The sequence below is a fragment of the Carcharhinus amblyrhynchos genome, chromosome 4, assembly GCF_965287045.1.
Source record: "Carcharhinus amblyrhynchos chromosome 4, sCarAmb.v2.hapA, whole genome shotgun sequence".
Classification (NCBI taxonomy): domain Eukaryota; kingdom Metazoa; phylum Chordata; class Chondrichthyes; order Carcharhiniformes; family Carcharhinidae; genus Carcharhinus; species Carcharhinus amblyrhynchos.
In genome coordinates this window covers 36,047,860-36,069,576 of record NC_137327.1, presented here as the reverse complement: position 1 = coordinate 36,069,576, position 21,717 = coordinate 36,047,860, and the positions used below count along the sequence as shown (strand labels likewise).

The following is a 21,717-nucleotide window of genomic DNA, read 5'->3' as shown; positions in this document are numbered from 1 at the left end:
CTTAGTATGCAGGTATAGGAAGTAATTAAGAAGGCTAATGGAATGCTATCTTTTTTAAAGAGAGGAATTGAACATAAACCTAAGGATGTTATGCTTCAGTTATACAGGACACTGGTGACCTTACAGCCAAACTTCTCTGGCTATGAGGTCACCAAAACCCACTGCTGCCACCATGAGAATTGGGCACTCAGCCATGTCTCCATTTACTGCCGTGGAACTGGAGAATCCCAGCTGCAGCTGAGGTCGGAGAATTCAGACCCGCATCTCAAATAACGCATGCAGCTTTGGTCCCCTTGAAAAGAAATGATATAAATACATTGCAGGCAGTTCAGAGGAAGTTTCCCAGATTTATATCTGGAACGAATGGGTTGACTTATGAGGTAAAATCAGACAGACTGGGCTCGTTTCCACTGGAGTTTGGAATAGTGAGGGGTAACTTGATGGATGTATGCAAGATGCTGGCTGACCTTGACAAGATGAACATGGAAAGATGTTTCTTCTTGTGGGTGAGCGCAGAACTAGGATTTAAAATTAGGGACCACCCTTTTAGGACAGAGATGAGGATAATTCTTTTTCTCTCAGAAGGTTGTGTGACTTTGGAATTCTCTGCCTTAGATGGCAGTGGAAATGGGCTCGTTGAATATTTTTAAGACGGAGGACATAGATTCTTGTTAGGCAGGGGAATCGAATGTCATCAGAGATAAATGGGAATGTAGAACTTGAAACACAAACAGATCAGCCATGATCTTATTAAAAGGCGGAACAGGCGAGAAGGACCAAATGTCCTAATTCAGTTCATATTTTCCTGTGTTCATATTCCATTGTGCTCCTGAGCTGTGGATGGTGGAAAGGCTTTGGGGACTTAGGCAGTGAGTCACTCAGTGCAGAATATTCAACTTCTGACCTGCTCTTGTAGCCAGTGTTTATTCATCTAAGATGTAGTTTATGTCACTGTCAATTTTAATATAAACATTGATGAGAACATGAAACAAGTTTCCCACATTATGTTCATATCTACATTTTTACTAAAATTAGTAAGCAGCGACAAACATGCTTCCCTGGCATCCTATTAGACCCTGAGTTATTCTTCTGGATCGCCATTCCGCTCCATCATACAAAACACCTACTTCCAGCTTTATCGCTCTTGCAATAACTCTCTGCTTTGGAGAAAAGCCTGTATTTTCTTTTTTGTGCAATTCTCTTTAATTCCAAAGTGCATCTGAGAAGTATTTTGAAAAGATTGTAAGTGGACTCCCTAGCAACCGGTTTAGCTCCAAGAAATGCCCTTGTGATACAAGGTTGCAATGGGAATGAAAGCAAGGTTAATTAGAAAAAAAGTTAATTAGAACTTAAATTACAGTTGATCTTAGAACCTGCAGTTCAAACAGGAATGAAGTAGATTGGAAGACTCTGAGAAGAAAGCAGGGGCTGTGTTACTGTGTGTGTGTCATAAAGATCAAAAAGCTGAAGACAGGGAAAACAGGGACAGGACACTAATAGCTGCTGTTTCAGTTTTGCCAGCACCAACCAGACCATTTAAAGGGCTCAGAGAAGTGAATATCTGGTGACTCTGTCTCATTAAGACTGTCATGAACCTAGCCAAACAGCAGTTGTGCTGTTTGGACGTTAACCATATCCATGAACTTGAGATGGAAAACAGCTGCTGGTGAAAGTGACTTGAGGGACAAATACATTGGCTGGAAATTTCCTGTCCCGTCTGCCACGGGAACCGTAGCAGTGGGGACAGAAAATTCAGTGGAAAATTTAAAGGTCTGCTGGCCTCAGGCGAGAATTTCCATTCTTGGGGTGCAAATGGAAAGAAAGTCCCAACTATTGAGTGGGTGGTGAGACATCCTACCTCCTGGAGGCCGAGTTAGATAAACTGTGAGATGCCACAGTAATTCAGGAAGTGATACCAGTACTCGTAATTACCTGATCTTTTCTGTATCGACAGTGCAAAGTGAAATTGACCTTTTTATTTGAAAAATTCTTCGCCTGTTAAATTAATGTTTGAATCAATTGTTTATTGCTGTAAAATTTTCTTTAATATTGAACTCCTGCTTATTAGTTTTCTTTCTGTTGACAGTGTGAGGATTCCTTTCTTTTAAAAGCTCTCGCCTGGGATTATAACCCTTTGTGCTGATCAGGTACCCCCAGCCCACCATACTCTGAGCCTCATGGGAGTCTGAAATTAGAATCATTTCCTGCTAACTGACAAATTAAATGAGCAATACTTTGTAGAAAGAGCAAAAACTCTTACCCAGGCACACCGCCAGATTCCATGTGATTGGCTAAAGTGACATCATGTGACCAAACATCATACTGCCATTTCCGAAGTCCAATGACACCACACAGTACGTTACCAGAATGAACGCCAACTCGCATATTGATGTCTACTCCCGTTGCATCCCGAACTTGCCTGTTAAAGGCACAAAAAAAAGATTGATAGTTCATCTTTACTTTTCTTAAAACCAAGTTATTGTATATGAACTGCTAGTAAACCAGAACTAACAGCCACAAGAGAAGTCAGTCTCACTACAAAGTTTCACCAATATGCATTTGAATTATTTACATGGCGTTCTGTCTCATTGAAACATGGTCAATCCTCAGTTCCTTTTTGCTAAAGATGACAGCCACATGGCGCAGAAAAACCCCTTCGGCCTATCAAGTCTGCACCCGCAATAACTACCACTAAAGTCACGCTAAACACAGGTCACTGAAAGTGGCAATGCAGGAGGAGAACGTAGTCAAGAAGACATACGGCATGCTTGCCTTTATTGGCTGGGGCATTGTTTAAAAATTGGCAAGTCATGTTGCAGCTTTATAGAACCTTAGTTAGGCCGCACTTGGAATATAGAGTTCAATTCTGATCGCCACACTACCAGAAGGATGTGGAGAGGGTGCAGAAAAGATTTACCAGGATGTTGCCTGGCATGGAGGGCATGAGCTATGAGGAGCAGTTGAAGAAACTTGGTTTGTTCTCACTGGAGCGACGGAGGTTGAGGGGTGACCTGATAAAAGTCCAAGAGATTATGAGGGCCATGGACAGAATGGATAGTCAGAAGCTTTTTCCCAGGGTAGAAGAGTCAATTAGTAAGGGACATAGGTTTAAGGTGCGAGGGGTAAGGTTTAAAGGAGATATACGAGCCAAGTTTTTGTTTAAACACAGAGGATGGTGGGTGCCTGGAACTCGTTGCTGGGGGATGTAGTGGAAGCGGGTACGATAGTGACTTTTAAGGGGTGTTTTGACTATACATGAATAGGATGGGAATAGAGGGATACGGTCCCTGGAGGGGTAGGGTGCTTTAATTCAGTCAGGCAGTATGGTCGATGTAGGCTTGGAGGGCCATAAGGCCTGCTCCTGTGCTATAATTTTCTTTGTTCTAAAAGTGGATTAGTAAATGGTAAATAAGAAAATCATTGCTGCATTGGTTGGACTGTTTCTGATACAAATGCTGATACCTACTTGATAGCTTCGCACATGTCAAGCCCCATTTTCACACAATTCTTTGCATGTTTCGGTAAGGATACAGGAAGACCCGAGACGCAGTAATAGCAATCACCCAGTATTTTTATCCGCATGCACTCATTCTCCTACAAAAAAAAGTGTTAACAGAATATTGTGTGTTATATTAGTGAAGAATGCATCATGCAACAAATCAGTTATTTTAGGGACTTTTTAATATTCCAAAGCTGTCATGGAACCACAGTGCAACAGATTACCAGAAAAGTACAACATAGAGGGAGGCCATTCAGTCCATCGTGAGTGCCAACCCATATGAATATGAAAACAATAATAATTGTGTCACCATGGGCCAGTAATGTTTAACATACATTCATGTCCAATTTTACAGTTGTGTAAAAAGTTAAATAAAAGTACTCAATAATCTAGATTGGTAACTAATGTTCTCAACCAATCATATGTTTGGATTTCAGTCTGCATTTCGTCGTTGAACATGTTTCATCACTTCTTGGCTGAGTCACCACATGGACCATTTCATTAAAACATGCTTTCTCATCTCGATGGGAAGAATATCAGGTAGATTTACTGCCTAGATCACTACCCCTAAAATAAAGAGGAGGATGTTCAGACAGGTGAAATAAAATTAAAGTAGAAATAGTAATTATAGAGGTCCTTGCCATTGCCATATGACAAAATTGAAAGGAAATCCTTCATAGACTTCTTCTAAATTAAGATTGCTTACTAAACAGAGGTTCGAGGAGGAACTTCTTCACTCAAAGTGTGGTGAATCTCTGGAATTCTCTGCCCATTGAAGTGGTGGAGGCTACCTCGCTAAATATTTTTAAGAAGCGGGTTGATGGGTTTTTGATAAGAGAGGGGATTAAGGGTTATGGGGAGAGGGCGGGAATGTGGAACTGAGCCACGACAGATCAGCCATGATCTTATTGAATGGCGGGGCAGGCTCGAAGGGCTAGTTGGCCTACTCCTGCTCCTATTTCTTATGTTCTTATGTTCCACCATAAAATATCATAAGTCATGTGCATGTGAAAAAAAAAGACCTGCCAAATCTGGACAGGTGCCCTTGTTACCTGTTCATTTAAGCAGGTTAAAATTGAGAATGGTCCATTCACAGTGACAGGCCGATGAGTATCATTTAAAATTGTTAAGCCTGATTGGAGGGCTCAAAGGACTAGATGGCCTACTCCTGCTCCTATTTCTTATGAATTAAAGTTATTATTTCACCAACTGACAAAATGTTTTTGTGGCCTGGATCTGCATTAGACATTGATACGCCGATGGAGAGGATATTAAGAGGCTATTGCGTCAATTCTCAGGGTTGTAAATCCATGTTATAAGATTGCACAATTTAAACTGTTAGATGAAACAATTTCACCATTTTAATGCCTAGTAAGAATCAAAACATACTGGTGGCAAAGATCCTCACTTTTTACAATTATCATATTTTTCCTCATTCTTCATTCATATTCTCCCCTTCACTACTGAAAGCTTTCACAACAGTATGAATGACATTCTCCAGTTACTCAGTGAAGGCAACAGTCAATGAATGCATCAGGTTACAGGTATCTACATGCTGTTTCACTACATGGAACATCACAACCTTGCCTCACTGTGTCCTCATCCAATATCCACATGCCTCCATGAGTCAATGGATAGCAAGCAGATAGATGTGTCTTGGTCAATTTTCTCTGCATAGACAAGGGCGGAGGGGGTTAGCATTGTCCACCTTCCATTATCTGTCTGATTGATAGGAGCTAATTTAGCCTATAACGGGAATTGATCCTGAAATCATACTTGCCTTCACAGCTCAATTACACATTTAATAAGCAGCAGGTAGGCCCTCAACCAATTTTTGCTGCTCATTATCTTGGTCAACAAGATCTTTCCTGTGAAAGTCAGGAGTTTGAAACAATAAAAATGGTCCAAGAATCACATTGGAGCAGCAAACAAACTTACACCCCACTAATTTAGAGTTGGGAGGATATGAGACACAGGAAAAATGTAGTGGCACAGACGTGTGTGAGAGCCATTTGTGGTCTCTCAGCACTATCATATACAAGATTTGCTAACCACCCATCTCCTGCCACCCCACAACCCATAAAATGCCTTTCAGCTATTCTGAAGCACATTAATTCATTTTAAATACAGAAATGTAAATGATAATTTCACACCTAAACTTTAACCACAATAATACTGGAAGTATGCAAGATCATCCACCTGAAATTCTAACTCTGCTGCACAGATGCATTAGACCAACATTTCCTGTTTTCTTTCAGATTTCCGGTGTCTTGCAGAATTTTGGTATGTATTAGAGACAAGGAATATTTTTGGTTGTGAATAATGAATTAAGAGAGTTAGATGCCTACCTTAGCAATCTGGTCAAACTTTCCAAACAACTCATTCAGCATGACAACTAGTTCCTTGGGTGAGCAGTCACTAGCCAGCCGGGTAAAGCCCACAATATCTGCATACAGGATGCTGTTAACACCAAAAGCACACTACTGAGAATAAGTAATTAAATAGTGAAGTTTTCAATACTAATTGAGAGGTTACCATTGCCCAGAAACTCAACTGGACTCACCAAATAAACACAATGGCTACCAGATCAGGTCAGAGGCTTGGAATACTGCGGTGAGTCATCTCCTGACTCCCCAAAGTCTGTCCGCCGTCCACAAGGCACTAGTCAGGAGTGTGATGGAATACTTCCCATTTGCCTGGATGAGTGCAGCTCAAACAACACTCAAGAAGCTTGACACCATCCAGGACAAAGCAGCCCAGTTGATTGGCACCACATCCACAAACATTCATTCCCTCCACCACCAATGCTCAGTAGCAGCAGTGTGTACCATCTGCAAATGCACTTCAGAAATTCACCAAAGATCCTGAGATAACATCTTCAAAACCCATGACCACTTCCATCTAGAAGGACAAGGGCAGCAGATACATGGGAACACCACCACCTGCAAAAGTTCCCCTCCAAGCCACTCACCATCCTGACCTGGAAATACATCGCCATTTCTTCGCAGTTGCTGGGTCAAAATCCTGGAATTCCCTCCCTAATAGCATTGTGGGTCAATCCACAGCATGTGGATCAAGAGGGCAGCTCACCACCACCTTCTAAAGGGCAGCTATGGATGGACAATAAATGCTGGCCAGACAATGATGGAAAGGGATGAAAGTGGTGCTTTCCCTCTCAGTATTGAAGCAGCTCCCGTCATCCCTGGGCCATTCCTGTTTTGATTGTCACAAGAGAACTCCAAACTCAATGTCTCAAATGCTTTTGCACATTTCCAGGAGCTTACCAGAGAATTCAAAATGAGCAAGTTCCTCACTCAAAGCCTCTTAGAAATTGAATGGCTTCTTCAAGCAAGTAATCCAAAAGAACATGAACAGTAAACCTGAATGTATTTCCAGCAAAACTTTGGTCAAATTTTGCCATTTCTGCCTTGAGACAATGGTCATGGAAAGGTCCATTGACCTCAGGCAGGATTTTACAGTTTCGGGACGAATGAGGCTATAAAATCCTACCCGTAAGCTGAGGAATTTTCCATGTTAGCATGGTGGAACTCTTTCCATTTTAAAATACACCGCGTACCTTCACAGTATTAAGTGGAATGTGACATCAAAGTATGCACAAATCGATATTTGCAAACAGATATGAACTACTCTCACTCCTATTCCTTCTTATGTTATGCTTTCTAATATTTGTGAATGTTAAGATTGTGAATGGACACAGTGTACCTTACATTCTGATGCCTCTTCACATACAAGCTGTGGAAATTATCACGTTTGTGGGGATAATAGTTACTTTCTTTCAGACGTTCAATAATAGCTAGTTTCATTTCCATAGATATATGACCTGGCAACACTGATAACAGCAGGCTTTCCTGGAATAAAAGAAATGGAACAGGGTAAACACAAGAAATGCCTTCAGTATTTCATTGTTATTAAACATTGAGTGTTGAAATTAATTTAATAAAAGCAATATGGTTTTAAAGTCTTGTTTGTTAGAACGTAACCAATGATAACATTGAATCTATTGGAGTGTGACCAATGGTAACAAGCTATAAGTTTATTGGATCAGCTTATCCTATGTAACCAATGAGAAAAAGATGTGATGATCAGCTGACCAAGTAAAAATAAAAACTTGTTGAGAATTGTGGGGGAGCTTGGAATGGCCGAGGGTGAAGCCACAACTATTGGAGTAATGAAGTTTCTTTATTAAACCTTTATCTTTGATTTATCTGTTGGAGTAAGTTTTGTTTCATTTTATTGCCTGTAGCTGAAGAGTACCTTCTGCTGGTTGAATATTGTTAACTAAGCTCACTGTTCGGGAATTAAGACTGTCCCATAACCTGCATTAAGCACATGTCAGAAAGATACAGAATAACCAGATTTTTGGACCTCCTCAACCACTTTCTAGCTAAAGTTCTGCATTCCAAAAGCAGGCATTTCATGCATTCTTTGGGCAGTATTACAAATTGTGTGACAATTATGCAGTTGTCTGTTTTGACTGTGGGGTCTCCTGGACATCAGTAGTTGTCTGACTCTGTGCTTTGGATAGAGAACTTTACCTGCTGCAAACGCACATCAGAAAGTCAAGCATGTTCTGCATTGATTTTGTAACAATTCACCAAGTGCTAAAACCTTGTGATATACCTGTCCATGTTGGCAATAAACTTTCCCAACAGGTCAGACAGTCTGGAATTACTGTGGTATAAGTTTGTTGAAGACTGCAAAATTTATTACAAATGCATATAACTCACTGGTTCATCCTCAACTGAAGTATTGCCTTCAACGGCATGTTTTGTCTGCATAGTATGCAAGAAACAATACTTTTCACTGTATACTAATACATGTGACAGTAATAAATCACATCAATTCTAGGCATCACACCTTAGGAAGGATCCAAGGTACTGAAGGTATAGAAAATATTTCTGAGAATGGTTCCAGGGAGATGGATAGATTGGAGAAGCTGAGGTTCTTTTTCTTGAGAAAGTTGAGAGGCAATTTAATGGAGGTGTTCAAAATCATGAGGGGCCTAGACCAAAGGAGGTTGAGCAGAACTGTTGCCAGTGGTGTAAGGATTGTGTACCTGACGTCACTGATTTAAGGTGGTAAAAGGGTAAAAAAAAAATTATGCAGTGAGTGGAATACACTGCCTGAAGGTCTGGTGGAGGTAATTCAAAAGGAATTCAATCATAATCTGAATAGAAAAACATTTCAGAGCTATAGTTAAAAGGCAAGGGGAGCCAAACCAGTCCAGTAGCTTTTGCAAACAGAACAGCTGGAACGACACAACAAGCCAAGTGGCTTCCTTCATTGATGGAACTGCTCTGAGTTCCAGTAGAGCTTTTCTCATGGGAAACTATTGAGATACATTTTCGTGAAGATTTAAAGTACCATCATTGTTTTAAACTGCTCTTTGATATATTTTTAGGGCCCACATTTTAATCACAATCCTTTCAAACAGAAATTGGGAAAGGGAATATACATTAGTCGGCACAGTAAAACTCCTGCTCCTGTTACAAAGTGAAAGTAAAGCTCAAAATATTATTACCCTTACCTGCTGTTTTTTCTTAATATCCAACTGCATTCGTATTTCGATGCATCTTAAAGTGTCCTCATAGGTTTGCACTAAGGCACGTTCCATTGAAAGCTTGTGAAAAAAGCCAACCAAGCAACCACACAAAAATATCACAGCATTGGAAAACAACTGGAAGAAAGAAAAGAGTCAGTATTTGAATCCAATCTGGCCAATTTGCTAAACATTTAATAACATCAACTCTTAAAAAAGGTTAATCTGTTATATTTTGTAGAAATTTTTATTAACTAATTGTACTTATCTGCTTTACATAGAAATCATAGAATCTCTACAGTGCAGAAGGAGGCCATTTGGCCCATTGAGTCTGCACCAACCACAATCCCACCTAGGCCTGATCCGCATAATCCCATGCATTTACCCTAACTAGTCACCCTGACACGAAGGGGCAATTTAGCATGGCTAATCCATCTAATCCGTACATTTTTGGAATGCCTTATTCAATTACTCAGAGTAGATTAACTTTTGAAGGATAGGAGTGAAAAAGATAAAGTGGCTTATTAAAAAGTGGCATTGGAGGGGGGGGGTAGGGATGTACATGCACTGGATTTGCTGCAGAGTGTAGTTAGGTGTAGATGTTTAATGGGAGAGGGAAAGGTGTAAGCTGGGAGGGAGAGACACTGAGCAGCAGATTGTAAGATTTGAGGAGAAATAAGAGGTGCATTAATTCTGTAAAAACCAGTGCCAGCGGTTCATTTGAGAATGTGGGGGAGCATCCTTCAGCGATCCGATTAAAAAACATCAGTCAGGACCCTCAGTAGCAGCTAAATTTTGGATTGGAGTACCACACAGTAATCTAATTTAAACAGTGTGATAAGGTTCTTGCCTACTTTGGGTTGGAGCTCATGCCACCCATTTGAAAGCCCACTCTAAGCTGAGTTGGCTCACAATGGGATGGACAGTAGCCACATGAAAAGAAAATCTTCCTCCTACCCTGTGTGAGATGGTCAGCAAATGAAAATTATATGTCATTTTTCATTTACTCTCGAGTCTTTCCATAGCGGCTAAATTCCTGAGTTAGTAGTTCAGGCTAATCCATAGTCTGCTCACTGGACGGAGGCAATAGTCGAGCCTTTTCCTCAATTATCTACATCATTTTATTACACCAGCTGTGAACGGCATCATTACTCATTGTTTTAGAGCAAAGAACAGCTCAGGAACAGGCCATTCGGCCCTCCAAGCCTGTGCCAAACATGATGCCCTAAGTAAATTTTTAAAAAGCCTTCTGCCCTTTCTTGGTCTCTATCCCTCTACTCCCTCCCTATTCATTTACCCATCCAGATGCTTCTTAAATGTTGTAATGTGCCTGCTTCCACCACCTCCTCTGGTAGCACTTTCCAAGCACCCTCCACTCTCTCCATGAAAAACTTCCCTCCGCACATCTCCCTTAAACTTTCCCCCTCTCACCTTGAACCTGTGCCCCCTTACAATTGGCGCTTCCACTCTAGAGGAAAAGGCCTCTGACTATCTGCCCTGTCTATGCCTCTCATAATTTTGTAGATCTCCATCAGGTCTCCCCTCAGCCTCCATCTTTCCAGTGAGGAGTTTAATTTTAAAAGTTTATTCATTAGTGTCATACGTGTAGGTTTAAGGTGAAAGGGGAGAGATACAAAAGGTACCAGAGGGGCAATTTTTTCACACAGAGGATGGTGAGCGTCTGGAACAAGCTGTCAGAGGTAGTAGTAGAGGCGGGTACAACTTTGTCTTTTAAAAAACATTTAAACAGTTACATGGGTACGATGGGTAGAGGGAGATATGGGTCAAACACAGGCAATTGGGTTTAGCTTAGTGGTTGAAAAAAGAGGGTGGCACAGACAAGTTGGGCCAAAGAGCCTGCTTCCCTGCTGTAAACCTCTATGACTCTATAAGTATGCTTACATTAACACTGCAATGAAGTTACTGTGAAAATCCCCTAGTTGCCACACTCAGCTCCTGTTAGGGTACACTGTAATAGCAGGATCGAGAAAATGTTTTTACACGGCCAACGAGGGAAGGATTTGCATTTATATTGCAACCCCAGCAAAGTGCTTTACAGCCAGTAAGTAGTAGTCACTGTTGTAAATGTAGGAAATACATCAACAGCAGTGGATTGCCGTTGCCTTCTTCAGCATGATTGTGACCAGGAAACTCTTCTCACTCTTTAACCACTGCCATCAAGCGCATTGAAAGGAATTACAGGCTGATAACCAACCTGTTTGGCCACACTGTGCACATTCCTTCCATGGCCATCTAGTCCTGAAGTGGACTTGAACCCAGAGCTTCTAGCCCACAGGTATGGATACTACAACTGCACCACATGACAACCTGCTTCTGCTCTGCCACCAAAACCCTAGCTCCATCCTTCATCTGCGTGAAAATGACTAGATTGTGTGTTTTTCAGTGATGTTGATTGAAGAACAAAATTACCAGGACATTAGGATGAACCTTCTACTCTTTTGTCTGAGGATGCTACTTCTAATCCCCTCCCCCACTCCAGGCAGCCCACTACCAAGATCTCCTCGCCCACTCTCAGACAGGAGGCACCGTGATGTGGCAACTGGGATTAAACAATCCTAGTTTATTCAACCTTTCCTCATAATCAGCACCCTCAAGACCAGGCAACATCCCAGTGAACCTTCTTTGCACTCTTCCCAAAGCTTCCACATCCTTTTGGTAGTGTGGTGACTAGAACTGCACACAATACTCCAAGTGTGGCGTAACCAAGGTTTTATACAGCTGCAACATGATTTTGCCTAATTATTATTGGGAAAGCAAGCTAGTAATTGCAAACTTTTTAAAGCCAACCAAATTTGCAATTCTTTCTAGTAGAATTTTGTGATAACAGCTTCATAAACTGGTTCAGCTTTTTGAACTTCTTGGGCAACTATTTACAATTGCATAAAGGGTTTTGAAGATTAATGTTCATCTTTACAAAGCCTATTAAAAGCAATGATAACAAATCCCTATGTGTTAGGAACTGATCTTGAATAGATCAGCGAAATGCAAATCACAAAAATGTCAACCAAGTTCAGTTTGTCATGGACTGACACTTCCCCATTCTTTTGGTGCTACTTGTTCACAAACTCCTAAGCAACTGGGTAAACACAAATGAAATGCTGTGCTGCAGTCTTCAGACTGCTCAGAGGCTTTGAAGGTGAGTCATCTAAGGACAAGCATTTGCAGAGGTTCTTTATTCTTAAAGATTGATACATTGGAAAAAAACGAACAAACCTCTTTTAAAAAATCTTTGCGATAAATTATTTTAATTTCCGTTCTGTGTGGTCAATCTGTAACCGCAGCTAATTTTTTGCTTTCAATGGCTGTACTAAATTTTAGGGCTGGAATTCTCCAACTTCATCTGCAGCTGGAATTTTCCAGTCCCACTGTAGTGGATGAAAATGCGGCTGAGCATCAAATTCTCCATTCTTGCTGGCAGTAATAATGAGGCGTACAAGACCAGAGAATTCCAGCCTCGGATTAAAGAAATTAGATTTCCAACATTATTTTCAATAGGAATAAAAAAAAATAGCATCCCAGAAATACATTTGGCTGATCATATTATATCTACCAAAATATATTTAATACCTTTTCAACTTACTATCAGCCCTCACTATAATGTCAGTGTTGAGTTGACTAAGCTGACTCTTATAGAAAGCTGTCGGACAAATGTTAAAAATAAAAAGTCCAAAGTCCCCTTTCCATCTGTATTTAGATCTACTGTTTAGGCAAGACTCATAGCTCACTATTGCTACAGAATGTTGTGAACTACACAAGTAATGAAGGGTCCATTATTCATCTATTTAATTACTGCACCATAACTGTTCTCCTTTCTGATTGTGGTTAAGTACCAATCAGTTCCACTTCAGCTAACTTAGACATTCCTCCTAAGGGTGATCAGCAATGGCAAAACAAAGTTAACATTACAGTCCTCAACATCAGCACATCCAGACAGGAATTCCAGAAGTTGGGAAAATCACCGCTTTGTTTCCCATATTCTAAAACATTTCTTCTTCTAGAACCTTCACAGAGCAGGATCTGTGTGGCAGAACATAATTTTTGTTACTAGTCTTTTTGAAGGTACGTGTACTCGACCCTTTGGTCAACTATCTCTGCCAGACGCAGGAGTGGGGGTTACCATTTGGCGTGGTGGTTTTGTGACCCACATGCTACATAAATAGTAAAGCCTCAGACTCACCGCAAACTGTGCCACTAAAAATCCACTGGTAGTTTATGGTGAAATAAAATATAAGCAAGAAGTGTTACACAGAAAACCTTGAATGTTGTGAAATGCATTCAAGATGCTTTATTCAAATCAAGTTTAGTGAATGGGATCTGAGTGACTTATGGTGACCAAAGTTTTGTTCTCCAGCCTCCCAACACTTTGCCATTTATATTCCCACATGACACTAAGCTAGGCACAGCAGTTGAATCAAGGGAAAACAGCCAGGCTCCTAAAACAAGGACATAAAGCCTGCACAATACTGTCAGTTGACATTTTCTATGGACTAATACAAGTACACATTGGAAGGAGAAAAAACAAATGTCACAAGTACATTATGTAAAGTGCAGGAATATCAAAAGGACAAATGGAAATGTATCTTTGGATGTGATAATAGATTCACAAAATATCAAATCAGTGGAAGAACTGAATGATCTTTAAAAAAAGTATACAAGCTACTTGGTGACAATGACAAATAATAGCTGGGGCATGAGTTCAGGGGTTGCCAGAATATTAGAGCAATGGACCTTATGTATAAACTGGTGAAGAGAATTTCTCAAAGATCAGGGAGAATATCTTCATGTACTAGTTAATCAATACTTGGATTGATCTTGCAGCTGAAGAGATGGAGATGTAAACTGAGGGTTAAGTTCTTAGGTTTTTCACCTTTGCCCATATTTTATAGGTTTTCCCCTGTTTGAGACAGAACGGAGCAGATTTTACTATTCCGCCCACCACGGGAATTGGAATGTGTGAGGAGCAGAGCATGGAAAGATCCGTTGACCTCGGGCAGGATTTTACGGTTCCGGGATAAGCGTGGTTGTGAAATCCCGCCCAACCTTTTGTTCATCATTAACGCCATCCATCACTATTAAATAACACAAAACTTATAACAACGATTGAGTTTCTTTAACTTAAATGGGAGCTACACTTGCTAAAATACATATGAACTTGATTTTACCGGAAGAACTAGTACAGCATTTTACCCTACTATATTAATGATTCTGTGAATTAGCTTTTTAACATTCATTCATTCGCACCCTTTCACACATTCTTTAAGTATCTTATACATCAAACGTACAACGTGTGATCTCAATAGATTTGCCTCTCAGTTATTGATATATCACCATCTTTAATATATACATGTGTGAAACCAACAAATCGAATCATGAGGTTCTGATTCAGATCTGTGGTGCATTCAAAGAGAGAGGGCTGAATGTAAACCAGTTAAAAGGTTAGCAAGGTGTACGTACCTGACGAACTAGGGGGTTTGTTGACGTTGGTACAGTTGAAAAATAAATACTGAGGGTAACAATATGAGAGATAGATGACAGGACACTGGCAATGATGGCATCCCGCATACATAATGGCAGCATCGTATACAAAACAAAGACAATGTACAAAAAGAATGGCACCTTAAAAGAAAACAGAAAATGAAGTTTATTTTTAAAATCTGTAACATGTATCCAACCAATGCAAAACCATCTTTAGAATAAAGCTTCTTCTTTTTTTACATTGCAGGACAATTTTTGAAATTGTGTTTCTGTATCATTCCCTCAGCAAGAGCTGGCTTCCTCCATTCCACTGGCTAAGCCCAAGTTGAAGAGTATCCCCCAATCTTGACTCACTCCTGTGTGGTGTCATTTACTCAAGGAAGTAGTTTGATATTTCCATCCAGAAACTGTATTAAACTGCAGTGCAGGGAAAGCACAGGTATAAATTCAGTTCCTCCTCAATTCTGAACCCCACCACACTCTATAATTTAATGAAAGAAAAGGGATTACAGACTTAAACATTGTTACAATGACTGGAAGTAATTCTGTTCCTTAAAAATATTTTCCGAGATTTAATCAATTGTGCTCTTTCATAATTTAAACATAGAGTGCGCAGGTGGGGCTTTCTCTTTTACATTTTTTGCTTTTGACAGTGGTGAGTACTTCTGCTATGCATTTTTTTTTATTGTGTGGACATCCCACTATAGTGACATCTAATTGGTTCTTAAAGGATTCCAGGGCGTGCATCTGGACTATTAGTGTTGAATACTGTGTGTGAAGGATTTCCTGATTTTCCATTCAAATTTGCTGTTCGCTAGTTGAAAACTGTGTACCCTTGGCCTACTCTCTTGATTTAGTTTAAAGTAATTTTCTGAATTCACATTTTTTATATTATTAATAGCTTATGTCATTCTATGGATTTCAGATGCTTCCTTGAAAGGATGAAAGAATCAAGGACTGAGTTTCTATTATCATATGCAAAACAATGGAAGGCAAATGGAAATTCTTTATCACAAGTTCATACTGACTCCAATTCAAAACAGGCCACTAAACAAATAGGTGAAAGCTTCACTGAAATATTTATATTGAGGCTCTGTTACAGTTATAGGACAGTGTGTGTAATGTTTGTAGATGAATAGATGAAGTGTGGATCATGCATGCCCCACTCATTGGATCCTAGCATTAGTTGTCTAGCTGACACGCCACTCCACACACAGCTGCAATGTTTTTCTGTTGGATCAGAAGTAGCAGGGATCCCGTTTCCAAAATAGTACAATGGTCACTGCTGATTCCTGATCACTACCCAACCCCAACCTGTTCCCCTTGATCATCTCCCCAAGTCCCCAGGTCCAAATTGTAAGCTCAGATCGCTCTTTAGGGTGGCATGGTGGCCACGGTGGTTAGCACTGTTGCCTCACAGTACCAAGGACCCGGGTTCTTGGCTTGGGTCACTGTCTGTGTGGAGTTTGTATGCTTTCCCCATGTCTGCTTGGGTTTCCTAGAGTTTCCTCCCACAATCTAAAGATGTGCGGGTTAGGTAGATGGGCCATATGAAATTGCCCCTTAATGACAGGTGGACTAGCTAGTGTAAATGCATGGGGCTATGGGGATAGGACCAGGGTGGGATAGCAGTCAGTGCAGATTTGAAGGGCCAAATGGCCTCCTTTTGCACTGATTTTATGATTCCCACAGTTGAACTGCCACAAAGTGTCTGTTCACTGCTTGTTGGCTTGATACTAATGAGGCCCAACCACCAAGATGACTTGGATCTCTGACTGCTGTGATTACCTGGGCAGTGTAATCGCATGTCCAATTACTACAATGAAACAAAACCTGGCCTGAAAGCTCCTCTCGTTTTTCCTCATAACACAGATGTCTTATATCAGACCTGATGACCCCACTCTGCTCTGCCTCCAATGCTTGAATTTTTTTTTATTTCTCAGTGATCAGAAGTGGATAGATTGTCATTGTGGTCAGCTGTCCCTTACGTCGAGAATGATATCTACCCAGGGTCACGAGTTGTACTGGAATACAGTACTCAGGGTGTAGTCTGATTACAGCATGCTATAGTGTGAGCATGAACTCCTCTGACTTCACCCAATAACAGTTGATCTTTTTCTATATGTTATCACTAAAGATCTGCAGATGTCTGAACTGACTAAAACACAAGGACAAGCTCCCACTGACGCACTGAGCAGGGGTTTAGCTGCAAAGTTATTTTTAAAGCTGCATGCTAGAAAATTAATGCTGACAGAACCAATGTAAACTAGAAAGTCTTACATTATAGTGCATGTCATCACAACTCTTAGAATCATCTTAAATCATTTCAATAAAACTTATTTTGAAGTGCAGCGGCCTCTGTAGACAAACTCAGTGGTTACTATAGATACAAGATACAATAAACAGGACTCCCTCCATCATGTGGTGTGGCTCTACCACTGTGCTAATTGTCCAGTGTAGCTACAACATTGGCATCCAACAGACAAAGTGGAAATTTGCTTGGACATGTCATGGAATAAAGCAGAATAAAGAGTACACTTGACTAACATTCCGTCCACCACCTTAGACATTCACTTCCTCCCCAGTTGCACACTGTAGTTACAGTGTGTACCATCTACAGGTTACAGCATTTTCCAAGGCTTTTTTTCTGACAGCACCTTCTAAACCCCCTTAACCTTTACTGCCTGGAAGAATAAGCGCAGGGACACCATGACCTGCGAGTTCCCTTCTGAGCCACATACTGTTGTGGCTTGGAAATATATTACCATAGTGTCAGGCTACTATAATTCCCTAAGAAACAGCATTTAGTGGGTACCTTCGCCATACGGACAACAGTAATTTAAGAAGGCAGCCCATCACCACTTTCTCATGGGTAATCAGAATAGGGAATAAATGCTAGTCTTGCAAGCAAAACTCATATCTCCATGAATGAATTAAAAAAAAATGAAGAAGTGTCAATTTAGCATCTTACCTAAAGGAAAGGCTTTGCAACATTGCAACATTGACTGACATTTCACTTGGACTTACATGCTCTGTTTCAAGAATTGGATTTGACTTCATGATTTTACTCAATATTTACCAACTAAGCCAAATTAAAATATGAGCCAATATGATTCTATAAAATTGATACGACAATCGACTTAAATAAAAGCAAATTCTCAACTTCAACAAAACTGCCACTTGATGTAAATACACTTCACTTAAGGGATGGAATGGCTTCTGCTGTAAGCATTTCATAGAATCCCTACAGCGGAGAATGAGGCCATTAGGCCCATCGAGCCTGCACTGACAACATTCCCACCCAGACCCTATCCCCGCAACCCTATGTATTTACCCCATTAATCTCCCTGACACTAAAGAGCAATTTAGCACAGCCAGCCAAGCAACCCACCCCACACATCTTTGGACTGTGGGAAGAAACTGGAACACTCAGGGGAAACCCACGCAGACACAGGGAGAACATGCAAACTCTGCACAGTCACCCCCCGAGGCCAGAATTGACTCCGGGTCCTAGCGCTGTGAGGCAGCAGTACTAGCCACTGTGCCACCTTGTCGCCACTGCAAGGGTTCTCCCAATCTCCCTGAGGATCTTCAGCAAAGAACACGAGCGTAGACCAATTTCCTGCTGAAGTTACGGCAGAAGAACCTGTGCAGAATTTCTACACCAAGTTATTTAATGGGGAACAAAAGAACAGAGCTCAACAATGGAAATGAGCCTACCTGGTCCCAAGCAGTGACAATTCCATCAGTAAAGATGAAAACGTACCCCAAGGTCAGAAGGCAAACCCAAATGACTAATGCAAATATCTTCATCCATTTTTGAAATAACGACTCAATGCAGACAAGAATAAAAATCACCATAAATATGCCCAAAGCAGTGCATAATGTAATAAAAAAGACAAGGTGTGTCTGAACAATCTGTGAAAGAAAAACGCATAATTAATATTATAGATTACTTGTTTTCTCCATTTTGAGGCATTGATATTATTTTATATTAAGTTATTCATTACCATAATAGCATGAAAGACTTAATGAAAGTAAATACTACTCTGCCATATCAAAGTACATCAGTATTTTCAATAATTCAAAGATTAAACTGTCACCTCATGCTTTATAAGATCATGCTGAGCCCAACAAATTCAGCATTAATATTTAAAAAGAATGGTTTGCATTTTTCAGAATTGTACTTGTAAATCATTCACCCCCTTCTTACTTACAACTTGAAGTGACATAAACCTCCAGATGGTCATTGTTTGAAACTAAATTGATTTCCCAAATATGCACATGCTAGCAGAATTCGATGGCCCCAAATCCTCTTATTAAAATTTACGCAAATTCTCCTTCTGTCTGTAATTAGCCAATTACTAAACGTCTAAGAATGTATGACTCTGAAACATACAATTTATAAGAATATAATTTTCTTAATGTGTCATTAATTACAATTACACCATTTGTGAGGTTTATCTCCTCTTAAGGTTTTTTTTTAAATACTCAATGGAACTTGTACAAGGATGGAACTTTGGATCAGGAGCACTAACTGGCATTCTTCCTTTGCAACACTCTCCATCAAAGTAAGTGTGTTGGAAATTGATCCAAGGTAGCTGGCCTTGAAATTACAGCATGGGAATAGTAGTATAAATATTTAATCATAAAAGTTTAACAGTGCAGAAAGACCACTGTGGCTGTGCTGATTCTTTGAACGAGCTACCAATTAGTCCCATTCACCTGATCTTTCCCCAAAGTCCTACAAATGTCTCCTTTACAAGCATTTATTTAATTCCCTTCTGAAAATTGCATTGGCTTTCACCACTTTTTCAGGATTTCCAAGTCATAAAACGTTGTGATAAAAAGAAAGAATCTCCTCAATGCCTAATGTCCTTAATTTCAACTTTCCGAAATCCTGTTCTCTAGTCTTTTAGCCCAAGTGTTAAATCATTTAATTGGATTCACAGTGATATCAGCTTTCAATTATTCAAGTGAGTTTGCACATTTTTATTATTGAGATTTTCCAAGATTTTCTGTTTTTGTTCTAATCTGAATATGTGTGGTTACAAAGTTTGAGACCAGTACACCCTTGTATATCCATATCTGATTTCAGAGTAAACATCCCAGCTTCAACCCAAATAATACGGTTAACTCCATTTTATAGAACGGATTATACTGGAATTATGGACATCTGTTCCCCACTCCACTGTTTAGCTTTTAAAAAATTATTTATTGATGTCACAAATAGGCTTACATTAACAGTGCAATGAAGTTACAGTGAAAATCCCCTAGTCGCTACACTCCGACGCTATCCGGATACACTGAGGGAGAATTCAGAATGGCCAATGCACCTAATCAGCAATCAGTTTTTTGGACTGTGGGAGGAAACCTGAGCATCTGAAGGAAATCCACGCAGCCACAGGGAGAATGTGCAGACTCCGCATAGACAGTGACCCAAGCTGGTGATTGAACGCCAGTTCTTGGTGCTGGGAGGAAGCAGTGCTAACAACTGTGGTGCCCCATTTAGGTCACAGTTATCGTAAATTATCTCCCTGGTTTCATGATGAAACCTGGAGCATTGTGGTTCCACATGAGGACAGTGTCAACTACAATTCCCATGTTATATGTCTCTCCCATAGATGTAGTACTGGGTCACCTACTATCCAAAGATCAAGTGAAGTTTCCAAATCAAGCCACAGGTTCCAGAGAGAGGAGAGACACTTCTTGCAAGGGTTTCAAATATCGAACAATTTAATTTCTGATCACATTTCGTGATTTCCCCACCAAGACTATCCAATAAAACAGTCACTAATTTTTACATACTTATGTTGCGTTATGTTTATTCCCCTCACTCAAGTGGGAAAAGAAAGTAGACCCTCAAAAAATATTAAGAAAATGTTGGGAAATTTGATTTACTTTTGATGGTATTTGATTGTGAATGGTAGCTTTGCAAAAGCTTTGAAATATATTTGATTGGACAATTCTGTTCTGGATATTTATTTTTCAGATGTATTCAGTTAAATTAATCACAATTCTTTTGTCCAACAGACATTAATGAAGCTTTGCAGATGTGACAGCTTTGAAAAACAACACCTAGGAGGCCAGATAATCAGGTTCTGTGCTGCCAGCTTTTATCGAAAATAAACAGACAATAGGAAGTTCAGGAACCAGAATTTTGAATTCAGAATATTAACTTTATGCCTGTGATTCCATTTAAGATTTTCCCTCTTTTAAGAGAAATGACTGACATTCAATATTCAAACTGGTTCAGAATTTTCCAGCCATTCATGCTGATGGGATTGTCTGGTCCTGCTGCTGTGAACTGCAATTTGGCTATGCACCAAATTCTCTGTCCTCATTTGCAGGGGTGAGTGGGCGAACACTTTGACTAACACTTTGATGTTCCTTCCAATCTCTGGAAAAGTCCCCAGCGCCACAACCTTCTGAGACACCTGCACTCATTTCATTCTGGGATCCTGAGCAACCCAATATTAATCTTCTGCCATTGGTGGCCACACCTTCAGTCGTCTAAATCCTAAGCTCTGGAATTTCCTCCCTATACCACTCCCTGTTCCTCTAAGACACCTATTTCAACCTCTCTCTTCGATTGAGCTTTTACCTAATGTAACTCATATGTTGACTGTGAAGCACCATTGAACATTTTATTACATTAAAGACATCACACAAATCAAAGTTATTGTTATTGGTAAAGGTAATGTTATTGGTAAAGGTACTGTTAGGAAAGGTGTTCTATGAATTTCACCCAGAAATATTGAAGGAATGGTGATATATGAACAATTCATGACTGAGCATGTCACGGCAAGGAATTTGAAGATGTGCTGTTCCCTTGCGACTGCTAAGTTTGAGCAAACAATGTCAAAACTTGCTCCAATCCCTTTCCTTAAAATGCTACAATAATTGAACTGCATAATTCAGAAAACTTCAAAATATGTTAGTTTTAAAGTGTGATCAGCCAATGTTCACCAAAAACTTCCATCCTCACTGCGATAGGGTGGGCATGGAGGAGATCGGTGAATCCCACCGTTTGCCATACAATTATTTGGCCTCCCATCCATGGGGTCCTTCTACACTTCCTGATGCCTCAAAAGCAGCCAGCATAATCAAGGACCCCACACTACCTGGACATACTCCCTTCCACCTTCTTCCATCAGGAAAA

The 21,717-nt window shown here is 40.2% G+C and overlaps 1 protein-coding gene across 3 annotated transcripts in view; it reads right to left on the bottom strand.

The window, feature by feature from the left end:
• Window positions 1-21,717, bottom strand: part of adcy7 (adenylate cyclase 7) — a 147,937-nt gene that overhangs the window by 50,274 nt on the left and 75,946 nt on the right. For all 3 annotated transcript variants that reach the window (XM_080186975.1, XM_080186973.1, XM_080186974.1), the window contains exons 4-10: window positions 18,276-18,473; window positions 14,535-14,696; window positions 9,048-9,197; window positions 7,223-7,368; window positions 5,848-5,959; window positions 3,467-3,594; window positions 2,261-2,419 (exon numbers count right to left, since the gene is read on the bottom strand). In XM_080186975.1, coding sequence (XP_080043101.1) covers window positions 2,261-2,419; window positions 3,467-3,594; window positions 5,848-5,959; window positions 7,223-7,368; window positions 9,048-9,197; window positions 14,535-14,696; window positions 18,276-18,473 — 1,055 coding nt within the window. The remainder of the gene's footprint in view (window positions 1-2,260; window positions 2,420-3,466; window positions 3,595-5,847; window positions 5,960-7,222; window positions 7,369-9,047; window positions 9,198-14,534; window positions 14,697-18,275; window positions 18,474-21,717) is intronic.